General features: G+C 38.4%; 1 protein-coding gene across 12 annotated transcripts in view; it reads left to right on the forward strand.

The window, feature by feature from the left end:
- LOC146395162 (ankyrin repeat domain-containing protein 26-like) overlaps positions 1-20,367 on the forward strand; it is a 149,272-nt gene that overhangs the window by 53,819 nt on the left and 75,086 nt on the right. For 9 of the 12 annotated variants that reach the window (XM_085004356.1, XM_085004358.1, XM_085004355.1 and 6 more), the window contains 7 exons: positions 1,643-1,795; positions 4,645-4,715; positions 5,059-5,152; positions 7,408-7,520; positions 9,152-9,281; positions 15,497-15,660; positions 16,957-17,196. In XM_085004356.1, the coding sequence (XP_084860482.1) occupies positions 1,643-1,795; positions 4,645-4,715; positions 5,059-5,152; positions 7,408-7,520; positions 9,152-9,281; positions 15,497-15,660; positions 16,957-17,137 (906 nt within the window). In that variant the 3' untranslated portion in view covers positions 17,138-17,196. Of the gene's footprint in view, positions 1-1,642; positions 1,796-4,644; positions 4,716-5,058; positions 5,153-7,407; positions 7,521-9,151; positions 9,282-15,496; positions 15,661-16,956; positions 17,197-20,367 lie in introns of those variants that run through there. The other 3 variants (XM_085004360.1, XM_085004359.1, XM_085004365.1) reach the window with 3 other exon arrangements.

Here is a 20,367-nt window from a genome sequence, read left to right on the forward strand (position 1 = left end):
AAAATTCAGAGTAATATTTGATGATGGCCACATTTGACTCTAGCTGAATATAAGAAATAATATAGGTTTATATAGGCTATGTAGACATTTTATATATATGTGTGTGTGTGTGTGTGTGTGTGTGTGTATAAAATATAGGCTATAAATCAGCCTAAGAGCATAGCTTGTATCCAGCAAACAAAAATTAGACCTGAGAGTGCTTGATGCTGAGTAAAGACAAGATGTCACCTAAGAAATTTTAAGAGATTAAGTTATAAATTGTTAATAGATAGAGACAGATATTAATTTATTCTTACACTGCTGGGATGATCATTTCAATCTTTATTGTCACTCATTGTAATACCTTGGTGGAAAAGATAAATGCAATGCTCATGCCTAGTATGAGTATTTTGATATTAATACTCATTTGGGTGGACGACCTTGACAGCCCCATCCAGATTCCCAGATGGACTGATGTGTAGGTGCTGTACCTCATAGGGCTTTTTTCCTTCAGTAGGTTTTCATACCTTTTTCATTGGTACAGTGTTATTCATTTGAATTAAATTTGGAAATAGTTCAGTCTCAAATCATGTGTTCTTATAACCTCTCTACTCTTTAAAGGCATCTGCTTTTCATTAAATCATCATTTGGGACAAATGTGGTGCATTTTAACAAAACTGCATTTGATTTCATCTTCCCACTGCTACTGATAATTTACTTTGAACATTTGTACCAATGATTTGCTCAAAATTCTCATTTTATGGCTCAATTACTATTATTCGGCTATGAGTTTGTCCAACAGAGAGAACTGTAGCTCTCTGATTGATTACCTTTGCCTTGGATTCCTATCCTCAGAGTAATGAGAGGTGGCAGGATTCGTGAGAGGCTGGAATAGAGCGGGCTGGGGGGAGGGCTGTAGGGGCTGTAGTCAGGGAGGCAGATGGAGGCCCGGTTATCAAAGGGCCCTGAAGTCCATGGGCATGACCTCATTTGAGCACCAAATTGAATCTGTGAGGAACTCTGGTTTGGTTTGGTTTGGTTTGGTTTAGTTTGAGTTTTACTGAAGTATATTTACGGTGAGAACTCTGAAGTTAATGGAATCAAGGAGGGAAAATGTTCAACAAAGTGGAATTTACCACTACCTCTTAGGACTGCACACCTATTTTTTTTTTCCTCTTTTTTTTTTTTTTTTTTTTTGAGGTGGGCTGTACCCTCTGCTTGGGGAAGTTCCTGGGCAAGGGATCCAGCACACACCACAGCAGTGATCCAAGCCACTACAGTGACAATACTGGATCCTTAAAACGCTGGGCCCAAGAGAATGCCTTTATTCTTTTTTATTCTTTCTTTTTTTTTTTTTCACCTCCATTTCTTTATGAGACTTCAGGAGTTAGTAGAGCTCTGCAAATTCATTGGTGGGGTTGGGGGAGTGGGTAGCAGGCCTGAATCTGTCCTCTAATAACTTAACATCGATAAGGCAGGAGGGTAACATCTGCTGTAACTTTAACCAAATTCAGTGAGCTGGAAGGTGTGCATGTGAAGGAAAGGAGAAGGCAAATTGATGTCTGTGGGGATAGTTTTCAAAGTACATGTATTGGAGTTTACTGTTACTAATGTAACTAATAATAAGGTGATTTATAAAACCAGTGACAGAGTATCTTACTAGGTGGTTGTGGGACAACTTCAACAAGAACTGGCTGATTCTCTAACAAAGCAGTCCCTGTCTGAGGCTTTATTGGAGCTGATGTCGCCTGATCATGCTAAATTAGAGGATGAGACACAGGATTTAAAGAAGAAGCTACGTCAAATCACAAGTCGAGTATGTATGAGATTGTTAAATGTTAATGAAGACATAAAATGCTTTAGGATACTAATTCCCATGGACAGCTTTCTTTTGTATTTTCGTTACAATTATTTTATTTCAATTTTATTATCTTAATTACACACATTTCTTAAACACTGCTTTTTATTCTGCTCTTTGTATGCTATATTTTTCTTATTCTGTTTCCCCTTTGGAAAGTAGACAGTGATGCACACTCCTCAGAGAAGTTGAGAGACTTTGCTTTTTCTGTTAAACAGTACTTTTTAGTGATATCTCTACAACGATGATCAGACAAGCCAGATAAAATCAGAGGAGAATGTTTAATGGCATGATTGGAAAAAATTGTAATTTCTTACCTTCACTTTGGTGAAGGGTATGGCATCTGTGTATATTTATTTTGTTGATTTCAGATTAACTTGAGCAGAGAGGTCATTCTACAAACCAGTTGAAATTAGGCTTTGCCTTTCTTTTCTTTTCAATTTAGCTCTGTTTTTGAATAGGGAGATATTCAGATCTTGTGTGGCATGTGCTCCCAAAAGAGAGAATTAAGAAAATTATCTAGATCCTGCCATTGGATTTTTTTAAAAACTTCAGAGACATAATTCATGTATCTATAATTCACCCATCTAAATTGTATATTTTGGTATTTCCTATTTTAGAGGGTTATGCTACTATCACAACAATCAAATTTAGCATGTTTCCATCACCCCAAAAAGAAGCCCTGCATCCCTTAGCGATCACCCACAGCTCCCCACCTCCCTCAGCACCAAGCAGGTACCAGGCTAATTTCTCCACAGATGTGCCCATTCCGGGTGTTGCATATAACTGGAATCACATGGTATGTGGTCCTTCATGATTAGTTTTTTGCATTTGACATAAAGTTTTCAAAGTTCTACCATGTTACGGACCATTATCAGCACTTCCGTTTCATTCATTGTTGAGCAATACTCTGTTATATAGTTAAAACATTGATCCCTTCATCCGTTGATGGGCCTTTGTGTGCTTCCACTTTGGGGCTATAAAGAATGCCACTGTAAACATTCATTTTCAAGTTAGGGTGTGGACCTGTGTGGATAATTTCCCTGCTGTTGGATTTTATCCTCTCAGTGAACTGGCTGATTTCACCTGTTCCTGGCCTTTCCTTGTGCTGTCCTTTCTGTCTTTTAAGTTTCTTTTCCTCTCGCCTAGTCCTCCATTTGTGTGGACCTGCTCCCAGTCTCTCCTTCTGCAGAAAGCTTGTTTTTTCCATCGTTCACCCTGTCCTCTTCGGCCCTTGTCATCTGCTCTGTGCAGGACAATTTAGCCTTTCATGTCACACTGCTTTAATGTGTTGTCATGAGTGATAATCTTGTCTTAGTATACATTTGTCTTTCAGGGAATGTTACAGGATATGCATGGCACCTGTCCTTGCATAAATTGAACATATTTTATCCTAACAGTTATTAGGATAAAGTACTTAATGCCATACCAATAATTCCTTCTTAGAGATAAGATATAATGAAACTTTTGTTAAATTTTTTTAAGCATGAAATATAAAATCAAAAGCACTTAATCTAATAGAGAAGAATTGCTCAATTAAATGCTAATTTTTCTCCCTCACTATGAAAGAAAAATTCTAATTTGCTTTCCTTCATTATGCAGCCCAAACTGGGATTTACAGATTGAGAGAATTTCACCATTGTAATGCTCTGGGGGTAGCAATTCTGATTTTGAACTCCACCAATTGTACAGCTCTGGGGGTGGCAATTCTGATTTTGATAGGCCATAACCTTAATTTTCTCACCTGAGTACTTGCTAGAGCAGCCGGACATAAACAGTTGCTGGGAATAAATTGGTTCAGAACTTTGGGAAATATCCATGCCAATGAATTAACGTTTCCTCTAACAGTCATGTACTATCAGTCAGTACTACTCAATCAAGATGCTCTTTGCATCGTAGTCCTTGGTCACTGACCAGTGAGTAGGACAGAGAGGAAGTAAGTTATAAATTATTATAAGTGGAAAAAAATAGTAGTGGGTTGGTGGAATTAGTGTAAGTTTTTGAAGTTCTGGGCATCTGCTCTGGGCCTCAGGCTCCCCAGTGTCTGCCACTTTGAATGGTGTGAAGGGGGATTTCCACGTGACTTGTGGAGAAGACCGTGTCCATTGGCATGCTCTCTGCCGAAACATTAAATTGTTTAGAACATACACCAGAGCAACAGTTGTGATGCTGATTGCAAACACTTAGCACTTCCTATGTGCCACCTGCTCTTCTAAGGACATGATGTGTATTCCCCAGTTTAAGCTTCCCAACATCCCAGTGAGGTAAATGCTATTATTATGTCCATTTTACGGATGGAGAAACTGAGACAGAAAATGTAAGTGGTATGCTCAAGGGCACACGGCTAATAATGGGTGGGGTTGGGACTGAGAACCACACATCCTGGCTGCTGTGTAGATACTGTCTCTCTAACTAGTCCACAAGACTTTCATAATCCCTGGACTGGCCATGGTCACTCACATATGTGGATATTTAATGTTGTAGTTGATATGGAACTTGGAAGACCAAAATATAATTGTTTACTCTAAGGTAATTCTGTCTTCTCCCCCTTTGGCCAGTTTATCAGTGAGTATATGCATTTGATAAAATATAATTTAAAGCATGAATAATGTTGTGTTTTAGTACTAGAGGAGAGGTCAGTAACTTGTAAAGGACCAGATGGCAAATATTTCAGGCTTTGTGGGCCATAGGGTCTCTGTCATAACAGTTCAGCTCCATTTTTATGGCACAAAAAGGGAGTCATAAAAGACAGAAATGGGTGAAGGTGTATTTGTAGGTAAAACACAACTTCGTTTTCTTTATTTTAGTTGCAAGAAGCACAAGAACTACATATAGAGGCCGTGAAGTCTACCGAGAAGATGAAGGATCACATGCAAAAGTACAGTAGAGCAGCACAGAGAATAACTTGAGTATAAGTATAAAGCAGATAAGCAGTATAGTATAAGAATTATATCAGGAATGATAATAAAGAATGCATCATTGTGAAGCTGGGTAAAAAATTCAGTTTTGGGGTGTTTTGGAATGCAATGTACTTCCCCATTATTTCTGAATTTTTCACATTATCCACAAAACACAACTTGAAAATTGGCACGATTGCCAAATCATCTACTTTTCAAAACTTTAGAACTTATATAAATGACTCTGTAGATGTTGGTTTACAAATTGTGAGGTATTTTTAAAATCTATGTGTGCAAATAATTATTGTAAAATACCCATTTTAGCCTTGAAATTGAATCTGCCAACTTAAAAGTGACGAACAAAAAGCACGTGGGCGAAATTGAACAGCTTCATAGAAACCCGCCAAGTGCAAGTGTGGTAAGTCAGTCTTCTAATTTCTGTCATACTGAAAAGGAATTTTAATTGTTTTACTAGTAGTATATAAGGATATTTTATAAAATAGGAACTGTCTTATTGATAAAATGTATTTATTGGATTTACATTGATGCTCCTTGCTACTATAGCATAATTTCTCTCTATCGAGGACATTAACTGAATTCAGAAAGTTAGTGATTTTTGTACTAAGATTTTAAATAAAAAATTGTGCCGGAGCTCCCTTTGTGGCTCATCAGGTGAAGAACCTAACTAGTATCCATGAGGATGCAGCCTTGATCAGCGGGTGAAGGATCTGGTGTTGCCATGATCTCTACTGTAGGTCTCAGCTGCAGCTCTGCTGTACCCCCTAGCCTGGGAACTTCCATATGCCACAGGGGTAGTCATTAAAAAACAAACAAGCAAAACAGTATAGAAAGGTTTAGGACTGAACCCCAAGGGTTACTGTCATTTAGACAGGAAGTGGGCTTAGAGAAGCATGGTTTTAGCTTATCAGTTGCTGCAAGAAAAGTAAAGCAGGATCAAAGAGTAAAGGAAAAGGTCATTGATGACACTCAAAAAAATGGTTGGTGAAACTGCAAGGCTGACAGTCAGATTTTCCTAATTAACTCGGAATTCAGAATTCTCTTTTGGCCCAGCAATTTAAGGATCCACTGTTGTCACTGCAGTGACTTGGGTTGCTTCTATGGTGTGGGTTTGATCCCTGATCTGGGAACTTTGCCGTCCCAGGGGCACAGCCAAAAAAAATCCTGTTTTAGGGTAAAAGAAGAGAATAATTGATGAAAACCTGAATTTGCGAATGAGACCATTCATTAAAGAATGTTAAAATCCAACGGAAGGGGAGAAATTTAAAAAGCTACAAGAAGGAGTTCCTGACGTGGCACAGTGGTGAACGAATCTGACTAGGAACCATGAGGTTAAGGGTTCGATCCCTGCCCTTGCTCAGTGGTTGACGATCCTCCGGCGTTGCCGTGAGCTGTGGTGTAGGTTGCAGACGTGGCTCGGATCCAGCGTTGCTGTGGCTCTGGCGTAGGCTGGTGGCTACAGCTCCGATCAGACCCCTAGCCTGGGACCTCCATATGTCGCAGGAGAGGCCCAAGAAATGGCAAAAAGACAAAAAAAAAAAATAAAATAAAATAAAATAAAAAATAAAAAGCTGCAAGAATCAAGGAAGAGTTATATTTTTATATACTGTATAGGAAAGACTTAAACTTTAAAGAGAAAAATAGCTAATGAAAAAAGGAAGGGAGTTTTCTTGTGGTGTAGCAGGTTAAGGATCCTTCATTGTCACTGCAGCAGCTTGGGTCACAGCTGTGGCTCAGTTTTGATCCCTGGCCCAGGAACTTCCATGTGCTGCAGGCCCAGCCCCACCCCACCCCCCAAAAAAAAGAAAGAAAAGAAGAAACTGAAACTTACGCAAGAAGGCCTATGGATAATGTATCTAATCCCCTGGCCATGTGATCATAAAACAAAATGTAATGGGAATTGAGTGGAAATTCTTCAGAGATGATTTTAGTAAGATGTGATGAACAAAACCTGGAGTATTATGAACTATGGATGAAAATGTTGCTAGGGCATTTTTAGAAACCGAATTCTAAATATAACTACTCTTTGAAAAAGATTTTTATCAACTCTTAGTCTTTTATGTGTCAAAACCTCTGTTTTTAACACATAAATTTTGGCAATTTCAGTTCCAGAAAAAATGAAGAAATCATGAAAATGAAAAATCAGTTAAGTTGTTTTAACAAAAGCCATTATTTATGAATTCTGTACTTATGACATCAAGTTTATGAACTACGGTTCACTGTAAACACTTATGACTCATGGACTCATAAGAAATATATATGTCTATATAAATACACATATATGTTATGTAGGTATGTATAACATATATACACATGTCTGTCTAGCATATATGGTATGTGATGTAATGTGTGTATAAATATACTTATATATAATATAAAATATATGTATTTTTTCAGACAATCTCCTGGCATATGGAAGTGTCCGGGCCAGGGATCCAATTCAAGCTGCAACAGTGAACTACACAACGGACACAGTAACACTAGATCCTTAACCCATTGTACCAGGCAGATCAAACCCACAGCTGCATAGAGATAGCAGCAGATCCTTAACTTGCTGCACCACAGTGGGAACTCCAAAAAAATAACATTTTTAAGAAAGACAAATAAGTGTCTAGATAGGAAAAAATAACTTTGCTTATTTTTTTTTTTTCAAAGTCTGTGGATGGAAAGGAACAATTAAAGCAACTGGGGGAGTTCATACCGTTTCTGGAAAGCAGTTTGGATCGGGAAAAGAAGAAAACTGATGGATTAGAAAAAGAGCTTACTGGGTAAGATTTTAATATTTCAGATCATTTCAACTATTAATGAATTATTATTTTATTAAAGCCTAGAAACAGACACACTCTATATATGCCTTTTCATAATTATAGAAATTTCCCTTTTGAAAATGTACTGTGGAAACTAAAAGCACAGTCTGAAACTTTTTTGAATGCCGCACTGTCACGCTTACTCTCTAATGATTTCCAAAACCGTCGTGACAGTGCCTGCTGCTTATAGTCACCCTAGTCTTCATCGTCTACCTTGAATTCTTATTTTTGCAGGATATCCTTGCTCTTTTTGGTGATCTTCCTTCTTTTAGTAGTGTTCTTCCCCTTCAGCATTCAAGTATTTTAATATCTAAAACCCCATCGGTGTCATGTTTAATAACATGGAAGATTATCTTGATTTGGCTTATGTTTTCTTTCTGCTCTATTAGTTAGAAAATATACATGCAAATATATATATATTTATGTATTTGAAGTATGACTTAAAGTACAATAATCTTAGTGAGCATGGTTTGACCACTCAGAAAATAAAGAAAAGACTAGTGTTTCCCAGTGTCTGTGAAGCCCCCACCTATTTGCTGAGTGCACTTCACCCTCAACATCCCTGGATTCAACCAACTTCAGAAAAAAATTCCAGATAGTTGCAAAAGCAAAACTTGGGTTGGGCTCAGGCTGGGCCACTATTTACATAGTACTTACATTGCATTTACAACTATTTGGGTAGAATTTACATTGTATTAGATTTTAGAAGGATCTAGAGAAGATCGAGTGTGTATACTTGAGGATATGCAGGGTATATGCAGATACCGCACCATTTTCTAGAAAGGACTTGAGGATTTCAGTATCCACAGGGTATGTGAGGGTCTTGGAAGCAAAACGCTGTGGATGCTGAGGGTTGATTCTACTTAGGGTTGTTCCCTGATTCTCAACAATATTGTTTTCTCAAATAACTTTCTCTTTGTTGCTTTGCATATTGCTAACACCTCACTAACCAAGATTTCCAGATCTCTTAAAACAGTCTTGAGGAGACTGTTACACATGCTCTCTCTGCTGATTTCCTTTCTTCTAAAGCCTGGCGGGTTTTTTTCCCCGCAACTCAGACTCCAAAGATTTTTCTCTCTTGTTTCTTTTTTCTATTTTGAGTGAGTGACTTGATGTTTTCTGTGTGAGCTTTATTTTCTTCTTGTAGGCTGTGATCAGCAGGTACCCAAATGTATTTTTGTATCTTTTCAAAACATTCACATATAAGTATGTTCTTCTTCTTCATCTTGGGTGCTGATCTCTGGTGTATTACCAGTATTTAGTAAGACAATAAGTTAATGTTTCATATTAACATACTAAAAATGGATGTAAATAATGACATATATAAATAAGAAATCTATATGAATTGTGATATGTACATGCATATACTAACACTTTCCCTACTGTATATGTTTCTAAAATTCTTGATGTTATTTATCTGAAATTATAATTTAGTTATTATATTTTCAAACCATATTAGAGCAAACAAATGAGAAAGGACCATAATTTGTAGGTTTGTTTACATTACATGGTAGAAGATATATCTGTTTTAAGTCATTATTAAATATTTACTCTTAAAGAACTTGACTTACTCATTCTATACATTTCTATAGATTGAAGGAACGCTTGGAAATGGCAAGAAGGGAAGTAAATGAACATGAAAAAGGAGAGCTTAGTGCCCAAGGTGTTGTAAAAAGCAGTCCAACTGAAATGGATATTCAGATAGATACGCTAAAACATAAGGTAATTTGTATTCAGTTTGGGGGCCCCAAAAACTCTTAATTTGGGGAATTATAAATCACTCAGTGCTTTGAGCAGTGAACCACAGATTTTCCCTTTAATTTTATAGATGTTATATGAGTAAGACAGACACCTTTTTCCCTATTCAAAAGAGCACACTGTTAGTTCCCTTCTGTCTTGAACCCTGGCCAGTGATGTGAAGCCGAACAGCACACCATTCCTGATCCCAAAGCATCAGCTATTTTTTGGTAACAGCTTTAGTGAAATATAAAACATTCATGTAAATTGTACCGTTCAGTGACATAGAGTGTATTCCTAGAGTTATGCAGTTGTCACCACAATCAATTTTAGAACATTGTCATCACCCAACAAAGAAACCCTATACCTTCTAGCCAACACCCTGTGCCAGTGTCCCCTTCCCCACTCTTCCCAAACCTGGGGAACCACTACTCACTTCCCTGTCTCTGTAAGAGGATTTGCCTTTTCTGGGTATTTCATATCAATAGAATCACACAATGTTTTCAAGGTACATCGATTTTGTAGCAGGTATTGGCACTTCCTTTCTTTTTATTGCTGAACATTACAACATGTTAGGGACAGACCACATTTATTTATCCATTCATCAGCTGCTAGACCTTTGAGCTGTTTCCACGTTTTGGCTATTGTTAATAATGCCAGTGTGAACATTTGTAATATAACAGCAGGTTTCGGTATAAATGCATGTTTCCTTCCTTTTGGGACTATAGTCATGACTGGCCTTGCTGTATCATATGGTCATTGTTTAGCTTTTCGAGGAACTGCCATACTGTTTTCCAGAGTGGCTGCACCATTTTACATTTTTATCCAAAGTGTGTAAGCATTTCAATTTCTATACATGCTTGTCAACACTTACTGTGACCTGTTGTTTTGCTTATAGCCATCCTAGTAGGTGTGAAGTGGCCTCTCATTGTGGTTTGGATTTGCATTTTTCTGATGACTAATATTGTTAAGGATCTCTTCATGTGCTTATGATGCACTTATGTATCTTCTTCCAAGAAATGTCTGTTCAAGTGTTTGCCCACTTTTAAATTGGTTTTGCTTTATTACTGAATTGGAAGGGTTTTTTGGTATCCTGGATACCTTTTTTTTTTTTTTTTTTTTTGCCAGGTACAGGATTTTCACATGTTTTCTCCCCTTCAGGAGATTGCCTTTTCAGCTTCTTCATGGGGTCTTTTGAAGCACAGACGTATTTGATATTGAGGAAGTTCAGTTGATCTATTTTTTGTCTTTTGGTGTCATATCTAAGAAACAGTTGTCAAATCCAGTCATGAAGATAACACCTGTGTTTTCCTCTAAAGAATTTTTGTAGTTATAGCTCTTGGATTTTGAATTAATTTTTACATATGGTTTGAGGTAGGGGTTTCATCTTATTCTTTTCTGTGCGGATATCCAGTTGTCCCAGTACCATTTGTTTAAATGGAATTACTTGTCACTCTTACTGACAGTCAACTGACTGTAACTGTGAGGGTTTCTTTTTAGATCCTCAGTGGTGATGCACTGATCTGTATGCCAGTGTGCCAGTACTGTCAGATTTTATGGGAACGCTTTCCCCAGTCATCCTACAGGTTAACAGTTGTTTTATGTAATAATAACAGGTCAGTATAGTGGGATGATTTTTAACTACTGCTGTGGAGATTTTCTGCTTCTGAAGGAACTGTGGCCAGCTTAGGCCTGCTGACTCCATGACATGATGGAAAGTAGGCTTACAAAGATAAAGTCCATTTCTCTTCTGCCCTCTATCAGAACTACTTCTCTAACCCAGTGCCTCCCACTTCACTCCAGTTTTTCTCAAATCTTGGTCACAGGATCTGCTGCCTTGGTCCTCTCTGTGCGCTCTTATGTTTAACTCATTATAATTCACAGACTCATCCATAAATTTTTTTGCCGTCTGGGGGAGAAAATTAAGTCTGTGCTGTCAGCTTTCCTCTTTGGTAGTCTCTCTATCCAGCCTCTTGCAGTTCACAGCTCAGTCCTCTTTTGACTTGGTTCTTGTGCGCACCACTCCTCCTGATCGTGTTCTTGGCTCTCAGAATTCACAGGTCCTTGTTTCCACCTCCTTTTACTTCAAGGGATGCGTAGCCGTGTTTATAACTAATACATAATTAATGGAATAAAGGTTTCATGCCATCCAAAGAAAAATACTCAAGAGTGCAGCTGTTAAAAATCAGATAATATTGAGAATTTGCTTGTGGCACAGCTGGTTAAGTATCCAGTGTTGTTACAGCAGCGGCCCAGGTTGCTACTGTGACACAGGTTCAATCCCAGGCCCAAGTGCGCCCCCCCAAAAAAAACAGGTAATATTTAATCAGTTTATCAGAGACAAGTAATAAATCCATAATTTGTATTTCACAATTTCAAAGACTGTTTGTGTGATGTGGAGAAGCATTGTGGTAGAACGTAAGAGGAGATAGTGTTACCTCCTCATGCGGACAAGCTTTAAGCAGAGAGAAAATTGTATTTAACTTAAATACCACCAAAGGACACTACTTATGTTTTACTAGTGTGGAAATTAAAAATGCTTCCATAGGGTTTATTTCCTCCCTGAGGAAAGGAACATGAATGCAGATTGAGTGCTAGATTATTAAATACTCAAAGCTGCCTATCTCTGGAATTTCAGTTAAATGAGATGAGTTAAAAAGTCTGATTTTGGTTATTTTACTGACGATTTCTAGTTGTTTTTCAGGTGCTGTACTTCAAATCATGTGCCTCCTTGCTTACAAGTTTTCCTTAGCCTCAATCTTGAGACCTTTTAAGGTGGCTCACGTGCCAATTTATAAGAAATTGTAATTAAAGGGAACCCTAAAAAGCTTCCTCCTCAGAAGTTCTTAAGTGTCTCTTCTAGATATCTGCTTCTTCTCCTCAGTGTTTTTTGTCATTAAGAAATTAATCTGGTAGATTTTTTTTTTCTTTTTGTCTTTTTTTTTTTTTTTTTTTTTTTTTTAGGGCCAAACACAGCATATGGAATTTCCCAGGCTAGGAGTCAAATCGGAGCTACATACAAATCAGAACCATCCTATGCCACAGCCGCAACAATGCCAGATGTGAGCCGTGTCTGTAACCTACACCACAGCTCTCAGCAACACCAGATACTTAACCCACTCAGCGAGGCCAGGAGTCAAACCTGCGTCCTCACGGATGTTAGATTCGTTTCTGCTAAACCATGGTGGGAACTCCTTAAAGTAATCTCTGCATTTATTAGATTCCTGGTTATAGGATCCCAGATTCTACTGTGTTTATGAGATATTTCTTATGATCATTTTTAATACAGTTTCCTGTTTATCCGTTTTTCCCTGACAACTTCCCAGAGGTTAGTAGCTTAAATAAACAACATGTATTTTGTTCATAATCTACACTGGGAAGAACATGGCCAGGACAGTGGCCTCTGTCCCCCTGAGCTTCAGCTGGGGGAGCGAGAAGGCCGGGGTCTGGAATCACTTGAAGGTGTGTCCACCCACTCGTCTGATTGGTGGTGGTGGGTGGCTGGAACTTTGGTTGGGCCAGGCGAGTGCAACCCCTGCCCTGAACACCTGGGGTCTCTTTCCGGCCTGAGCTCCTTCACAACAGTGGCCTGGGATCCCAGGTTAAGGGCCAAGGAGAAGCTGTATTGTCTTTTCTAACCTAGGCTTGCAGTTCACAGAGCATTTTCCCCGTATTCTGCTCATTAGGAGCAAGTCACTTAAGGTTGCCCCATGTCAGACCTTTTTTATAAGGTGGGTTTTCTAAAACTTATCTTTACATTTAAAAACCAGCCTTATATCTACTCACTGGCCACAATTTTTTATATTCCATCCACATGAAAAAGACACTTATTCCTACCTAGTTCTCCCACAACTCTCAGTTATGATGGTGTCAGGTTCAGGCTCAAGTCCCAGATTGTACCATCTTCATCAGATACAGATACAGCTAAGGTACCTGGGTGTGGTTTTTAGTGTTTAGCCCCTTGATTACAGTCCTCTCACTATGAAGATGTGGGAAATAAAGGGTCCAGTTATCTACCACCCACACACCCACCATTCTTGGCTTCTTTTAGTCAACAGTGGTAGCAGTGTTTTTACTTCCACAGTTCTCTTTAAAACTTTGAGTTTCCTCTGAATTTTATTGGGGTACATTCCATTGCAAAAGCTGCCCTTACATGAATCTTTTTGAGGTAAGCTCTTCACCTTGAGCTCCCTGTGAAGTTCTCATGGACAAAACCATTCAATTCTTATGCTTTAATATCTTTAACAGAATTTGAGGCAGACATGAAATCTTTCCAAGGTCTTAACAAGGGGATTTACAGTCTTGGCTCATCTGTAGACCATGGTTTCCTGGCAGTACCCTGGGTGTGAGCTTAGCCAGGAAGCCATTTCTTTATTTTAGTTGTATTTGACAGCTGGACACATGCAAGTGCTGTAAATGGGATACAGATATTTGAACCCAGTGAGTCCTGGTTTCTTTAGGTTAATCATCTTTTCTTGTTGGCTGCCACGGTCAGCCTGTTCAAGGGCCATCAGTCTTCCCTTAACCATCTTGCAAAGCCCTTGCGTTTTTATCCTTACTCTTCACGACATCATTGTACCTACAGTCAGTGAGTCCTTCCCAACTCAGTGTCACTGAAATACCAGTGAGTACTTTGGTTTGTTTTGGTTTCATTTGTTCTCTTATTTTCTGGGAAGTAACAAAGACTTACAAACCTTGAGGCATTGTTTGGTTCAGGAAACTTGTGTGCATCATCTCACTAAACTTTTACACTGGGAGATATGATTTCTCCTTCACTCTGTGAAACATTTCTCCTTGGAATGCAGGTCAAATGAGTATAAAATATTTGTAGTTCTGAAAAAAGGCTTATGGCATTGGAATGCAGACTAAAGAGATTATTTCATTAGAGTCTTATTTTCAAAATGTTGTTTGGGGAGCCATTTATTAACTCACCTCTAAAGAATTCAATATCCCTACAGCTTCCTTAAAAATCATGGACAGCTAAGCTAAGGGGGAAGTGCTAAGGGACTTTTTACTAAGAGATGACTTATAGTCCTTTTACGGAGGAAAGATATGCAATAATTATAGACATAAAATATAAAATCAAGTGCAAATGTGTAATACAGATGATGACAGGAATGATTTTATTTTTGTGACTCTCGGTGGTTTGAAATTTTTCATTTTCTGCATAATTCAAGATTCTACATTCTACAGTGTAGATAGCATTTTATTGTAACTGAATTTATTTCAAAATGTGATATTGGTTGTGAGTTAAGCTGTTCTCAACCTACTTCCCTCATTACACTGTATTACTCAGTGTCATTATTATTCTTCACTCTGTCATATCAGAGTGATGGTCCGAGAGCACAGCAGTAAACTGCATGTTCCAAATGTCTACATCTGGATGCAAAAAAATCAAGTTCTTCAACAGGAATTATTATGTACAAAAGGAATGCAGAAGAGATGTGGAAAACTCGAGGAGAATAAAAAAAATTGGAACAGGCAGTAGTAAACCTCAAGAGTCACATAGAAATGAATATGGTGGAACGCAGTCAGGTAGAGCACTGTGAACAGGGGACTGAAGAAGGAGCAAGACAGGAGATAGAAGAACAGTTAACAAAAGTCTGCTTATTCCTACAGGTGGATGTATTGATCTTGAATGTGCTATAATTCACTTCCCTCTAAATTACAACATGGATGTATACATTTTATGTGTTTCCTCTGCTTCTCTTCTAATAGTTGGTTTTGTAGATTTCCGAGTGGAAGATGGCATTTTTTTCTCCCTTAAGATATTCCAGTTTCCGTCATTATTATCACTAAGTTGAGCTTTTAGATTACAGTGATTCAGATGACAAAATCACACCAATTGGTATAATGCAGGGCTATTTGGAGGATAAGAAAATATTGTGATTGAAAAATTGTGCTGTACTCTTGGATTACTCATACATTGTATTTCTCAATTTTTTTTAAATTTTAAAGTGATCCTATGATTCTTTATGTTATCACATGACATGAGCACTAATATAACAGCAATTCAACTTTAATTTTATAATTCAGATATAATTCAGTTAACATTGATGATAAACATTTTAAAGTGAGCTTCTTTTTCAGCACATTTACATTTGCTCTCTGAATCGTTGACTCCAAACTAAACGAGTAAATATACTAGAGTTACTCAGGTTATAATTATTTTTTAAATGTTTCCTTTTAATTTGCTTTAGACACAAGCAGCGTCTCAAGAAAACTTAGAGCAATATCTGAAATCTCAATGCTCCAAAGAACACACTTTTCATGAATCTTCTAGTAAAATGAAATTGGAAAAATGTAAGAAACTCTACCTAGAAGAATTAAAATTGAGAACGTCGCTGGGAAAAAAACTGAACAAGTAAGTTAAAACATAGAGTCATAAGCTAAGTGCTTTAGCATCTTTGCAATGTAGAGAGTGATATTATTATAAAATTTCTTGTTGGAATTTCTATAAACAGGAGTGTTATCAAGTTGAACTATTTTTTGGAAGATGATACCTTAAACCAAAAGGGTTACATTCTGGCTTTTGATAAATTTACTTTCTTGATTATGATATTTGCTTTCATCACCAGAGGGTGCTGTGAAGGCAAACTCTGATGGATCCTCTTAAATTTTCCTAACCTACATAAAGGCATGCATGTGAAAGGGGGAAAATTAACATAGGGGTGAAGGGCAGTATACTTCACTTAGTGGCTGAGGACAATACAGTGGCCTGCCTGTGGAAAACAGCAAGGGCAGCTCCCACCTCCCATACTTTGGTAACTACTGTTATGAGCTACAGGTGTCCCCACTATCCAAATGTAGAATGTTTCTATGAAATCTTTTTTTAAATTCTTTTGATGGCCACATCTGCAGCATATGGAAGTTCCTGGACGGGAGGTCGAATCAGAGCTGCAACTGCCAGCCTACTCCACAGTCACAGCAAAGCAGGATCTGAGCCACGTCTGGGACCTACAGCACAGCCCATGCCTACGCCAGATACTTAACCCACTGAGAGAGGCCAGGGATGGAATACGCATCTTCGTGGATACTAGTTGGGTTCATTAACACTGAGCCACAATCGGAACTCCCCCTATGAAATCTTTCCTATAACCCAAATGGCATAAAGCAAAGAAGCAGTTAGCTGAGGACACTTCTTGCTAGTGGGTGCATAAAATAAATATGCATAAATAAAGCACAGAGGCTTCTGGCACAGTTAAAAGCCACGGAGGCTTGATGCTGAGATGCTAAATGTACTTCCTGGGGGAGGAGCTTCATGGGTCTGCTCTCCCTGCTTGAGTTGCAGTGCCTCTGAGATGGCTCTCTGCAGAAAGAACACTGACCACTGTTTTGGGTCTTTGCCTCTTTTCATAAAATCGGAAATCCTCTTCAGATTTTTTTTTCCAGTTATCATCAAAAACATGCCCATGTAAACCTTCCCTTAAAGCAAAGAACATATACTTTTGGGAAGCAGGGGATACTTGTAGCTACCTCTGGAACTGTCTCTGTTCTTTTTGATCAAGGCATATATGTCCTTCTGCCCTGAGACATTTTCTGAGTCAAAACATGGTTCAGTGGGACATTCCATTTATTATTATGGGGGCAACTTAATAAGGTGCCTATCAGTTAGGAATCATCTGAGGAAAATGAAATGAATGAAATTTGCATTTTGCAGACTTCACAGGATTAAGGAGAGGCTGGCTGAGACCAGTACGAAACCTCTGTTGAAGAAACAGCGGAACAGATCTTTACCCCAAACATTTACTACAAGTCCAGTCCTGGAGCCACCTGGTGCTGAAAATATTCCCAATAGCTCCGTGTGTTCAGAAGGAATCTTACAACAAGAGAAACCTTAACGTCTTCTACCTCACGTTCACGGCCTTCTTTTGACAGCATTGTGACTGACTTGATGAAGGTTAGTTAAATTATCCTTTCTTCCTTGCGTTTCAGATTTCTGATATAATTCGTGTTTTCAATTGGTGAAATTCTGAGTTGTTTATTTGACTTATGCACACTTAGTAAAAGCCATAATTATTTGTGCTAATAAAGACAGAAGACAAATTTTGTCATTTTTTAAGTCCCTGGATTTCTCCTTTTAAGAGATACCTATCATCAACTTTATTCAATAAATGTAACTAATTGACAAATTTAAATTTCTTGAAAAGCTGCATTTAAATGCTTTTTTTTTTCTCTTTTTAGGGCTTCACTTGCAGCATATGGAAGTTTCCTCTGCCACAGCCACAGCAGCGTAGGCTCCAAGCCGTGTCTGTGACCTGTATCACAGTTCAGGCAGCCCTGGATCCTCAACCCACTGATGGAGGCCATGGAGCAAAGCTGCTTCCTCACAGATACTAGTTGGGTTTGTTACTGCTGAGCCACAACAGGAACTCCTTAGATGCTACTTTAGAAATTAAATATTATTGCCGAATAACCAAAGATACACTTTCAGATGTTTGGCATACTTGATTACAGCTTGGCCATAGTTGACAGTAATTTTCAAATTCTGTTGCACGTTAGTTTTCCTACCCCTCAGCATAAGTGAATGGTTGGCATTCAAGCACTGAACCACACATGGATGTTTATTACTTAAAGGAAGCGATGATAAAGCCTTTGTACGAATGAAGTGAACTTTTAACACTAAATTAACAGGTTTAGTTCCCATCATGGCTCAGTGGGTTAAGAACCCAACACAGTGTCCGAGAGGATGCAGGTTCAATCCCTGGCCTTGCCCATTGGATTAAGGAGCAGGCATTGCCCCAAGCTGTGGCATAGGTCACACATGTGACTCAGATCTGGTGTTGGCATGCCTGTGGTGTAGCCATCAGCCTCAGCTCTGATTCGACCCCTGGCCTAGAAACTTCCATTGCCACTGGTGCAGCCATAAAAATAAAAGGTTCATTTCTGCTTATTTTTTTCTTTTTCTTTTTCTTTTTTTCCTTTGTGGTGACCCTGCAGCATTTGGAGTTTCTGAGCCAGGGATCAGATCTGAGCCACAGTTGGAACCTATGCCACAGGTCAGGCAATGCAGATCCTTTAACCCACTGTGGGGTCCGGGGTTAAACCTGCATCCTGGCATTGCAGAGATGCTGCCCATCCCATTGCGCCGAAGCAGGAACTCCCTCATTTCTGTGTTTAACTTAAAACTTTGGTCATTTTCTTACATGAAAGTACATTCTTAATTTCTGTTTTACTGGTGGCATTTTAATTTCAATTTTTATAAAATGTCTTGCTCAGCAATTGTAGTACATTCCTAAATATATGTTAAATAAAGGCACTATTTAAACTTTTTAAATGAAGTTCACCTATGTCTCTGTCTTGCCATGACTTAGATGAATGATGTCTAAGATGGCAATGATGGGGTGTCTGTAAACTGCAATGACTTTACATTGTGTGTGTCAGTGCTATTAAAATACCCTCTTTAATCAGGGTGTTTTCATGATGTTCCTGATGTAAAGTAGCTTGGGCCCTCCTTAAATGATGTTTCAACTTGTTTCCTCACTTGGCGTCATGTCATAATAAATCATAGAAGAGCAAAGTTAAGATGCTTAGCACTGCAGCTCAGCTGGGCCTGAATGCTTCAGAGTGTTGAAACTGGACTCTAGGGTACAAAAATAAAATACATGTCATACTCTTCTGTCAGTAGATAAGCAGGATGCAAACTTAAAATATTCTCATTAGTTGACACCCAAAAAATCATGACATGCATCATTTTACAAGATGAGAAAGAAAGAGGGTTTGTGTGCAGAAGACAGAAGTCACGCAAGAGAAAAAATGCTGAGGCATTTCACACTTTAATTTTTTGGATGAAAGAGGTGTTTATTGTTTAGTATTTCTCGTTAAATTGAAAGATAGTTCATTTTAAACATAATGTTGTAATTCTGAGATTTACATAGCTCCCTTGTGGGGCCTTCTCTGTCAAATCATGCTGGAGTTAATAAGAGAGATTTAAAAATATTCCCTCAAGAGGCAAAGACATGTCTCCGTGATCACTATAGACGGGATGCCTGAAAAGAGTTCTTCTACAGGTACTGTTTTCTGAATTCTCAGTCAGAAGGAAGGGGCCTTCTAGAATTGCTGTGGCTGTAACTATTTCTACTAGGAAAACATAAAATAATCCTCTGAGAGGAGTTAACATACTGTCTAAAATGTGAGAAAGGGGTGGGTTTTGATCAAGGAGCTGAAAAATGAAGTAGAGCAGGACCTCATTGCTCATGCCCTCCAAAGGCCGTGGTTTGCATCTACTAAGCCCCAACTCCGCCCTCATCACACTCCCTCCCCCTCCATCTTGGCAGCCACAGGTCTGTTCTCCATGCCCAAGAGCTTGTTTCTTTTCTGTAGATTGGCTCACTGCTGCCATATATTAGATTCCAGATGGAAGTGACATCATCTGGTATTTCTCTTTTGCTTTTGACTTAAAGATGAACGTTTAGCATGACACATGATGTGTCTCAACAGAATATTGAGTCACATTTCCTTTCAGAAATAAGCCTCCAGTTTACATCACCAAGGCAGTGCCGTCCACGCTGAAGTTTAACTCTGATCACACGATCACAACAGTTAAGCGAGTTTCTCAGAAGTCAGAGGCAGAGTTCAGACAACGTGTTTATTGTTTTACTTCTGTGCTCCATGTAATCCCACATGTCCCACTTCGTTTTGTCCACATGGACCAGTGAGCAGGCATTTTATCTTTTGAAAGATAAGGGTAACTGCTCAACTTCTTCCAGTCCTTTTTCATTCATTTTTCCTCCCTGTACTTCATTTTTCAGCAGTTTAATCAACAGAGTCTTCCTCAGTACTTTTCTCTGCAGCAAAATAGATGTATTTAATGCTAACAAGCTAACCAGTGTAATTTCCTTCACACATGAACCTACTTACAAGTGGATAATGAAGTGGTTTACATGGCTTGGTTTTATTATATTTCCCTAGTTGCATTTACTTTTATAACTTTCAAAATAAGAATGATATCAAATTTTAACTTAAAAGTATCAATAATTACTGAAAGTATATTAGAAAGGCATGTGTATGTCTATGTGTGTGGCATGTATGCTTTTCTCAAATTCGTCTCAAAAAGAGAGTGCAACCTTAT

The sequence above is a fragment of the Sus scrofa genome, chromosome 17 (assembly GCF_054392235.1).
Source record: "Sus scrofa isolate SSC_HxYL_T2T_F1_AM1 chromosome 17, Sscrofa_HxYL_maternal_Yorkshire_Landrace_v2.0, whole genome shotgun sequence".
NCBI classification, from domain to species: domain Eukaryota; kingdom Metazoa; phylum Chordata; class Mammalia; order Artiodactyla; family Suidae; genus Sus; species Sus scrofa.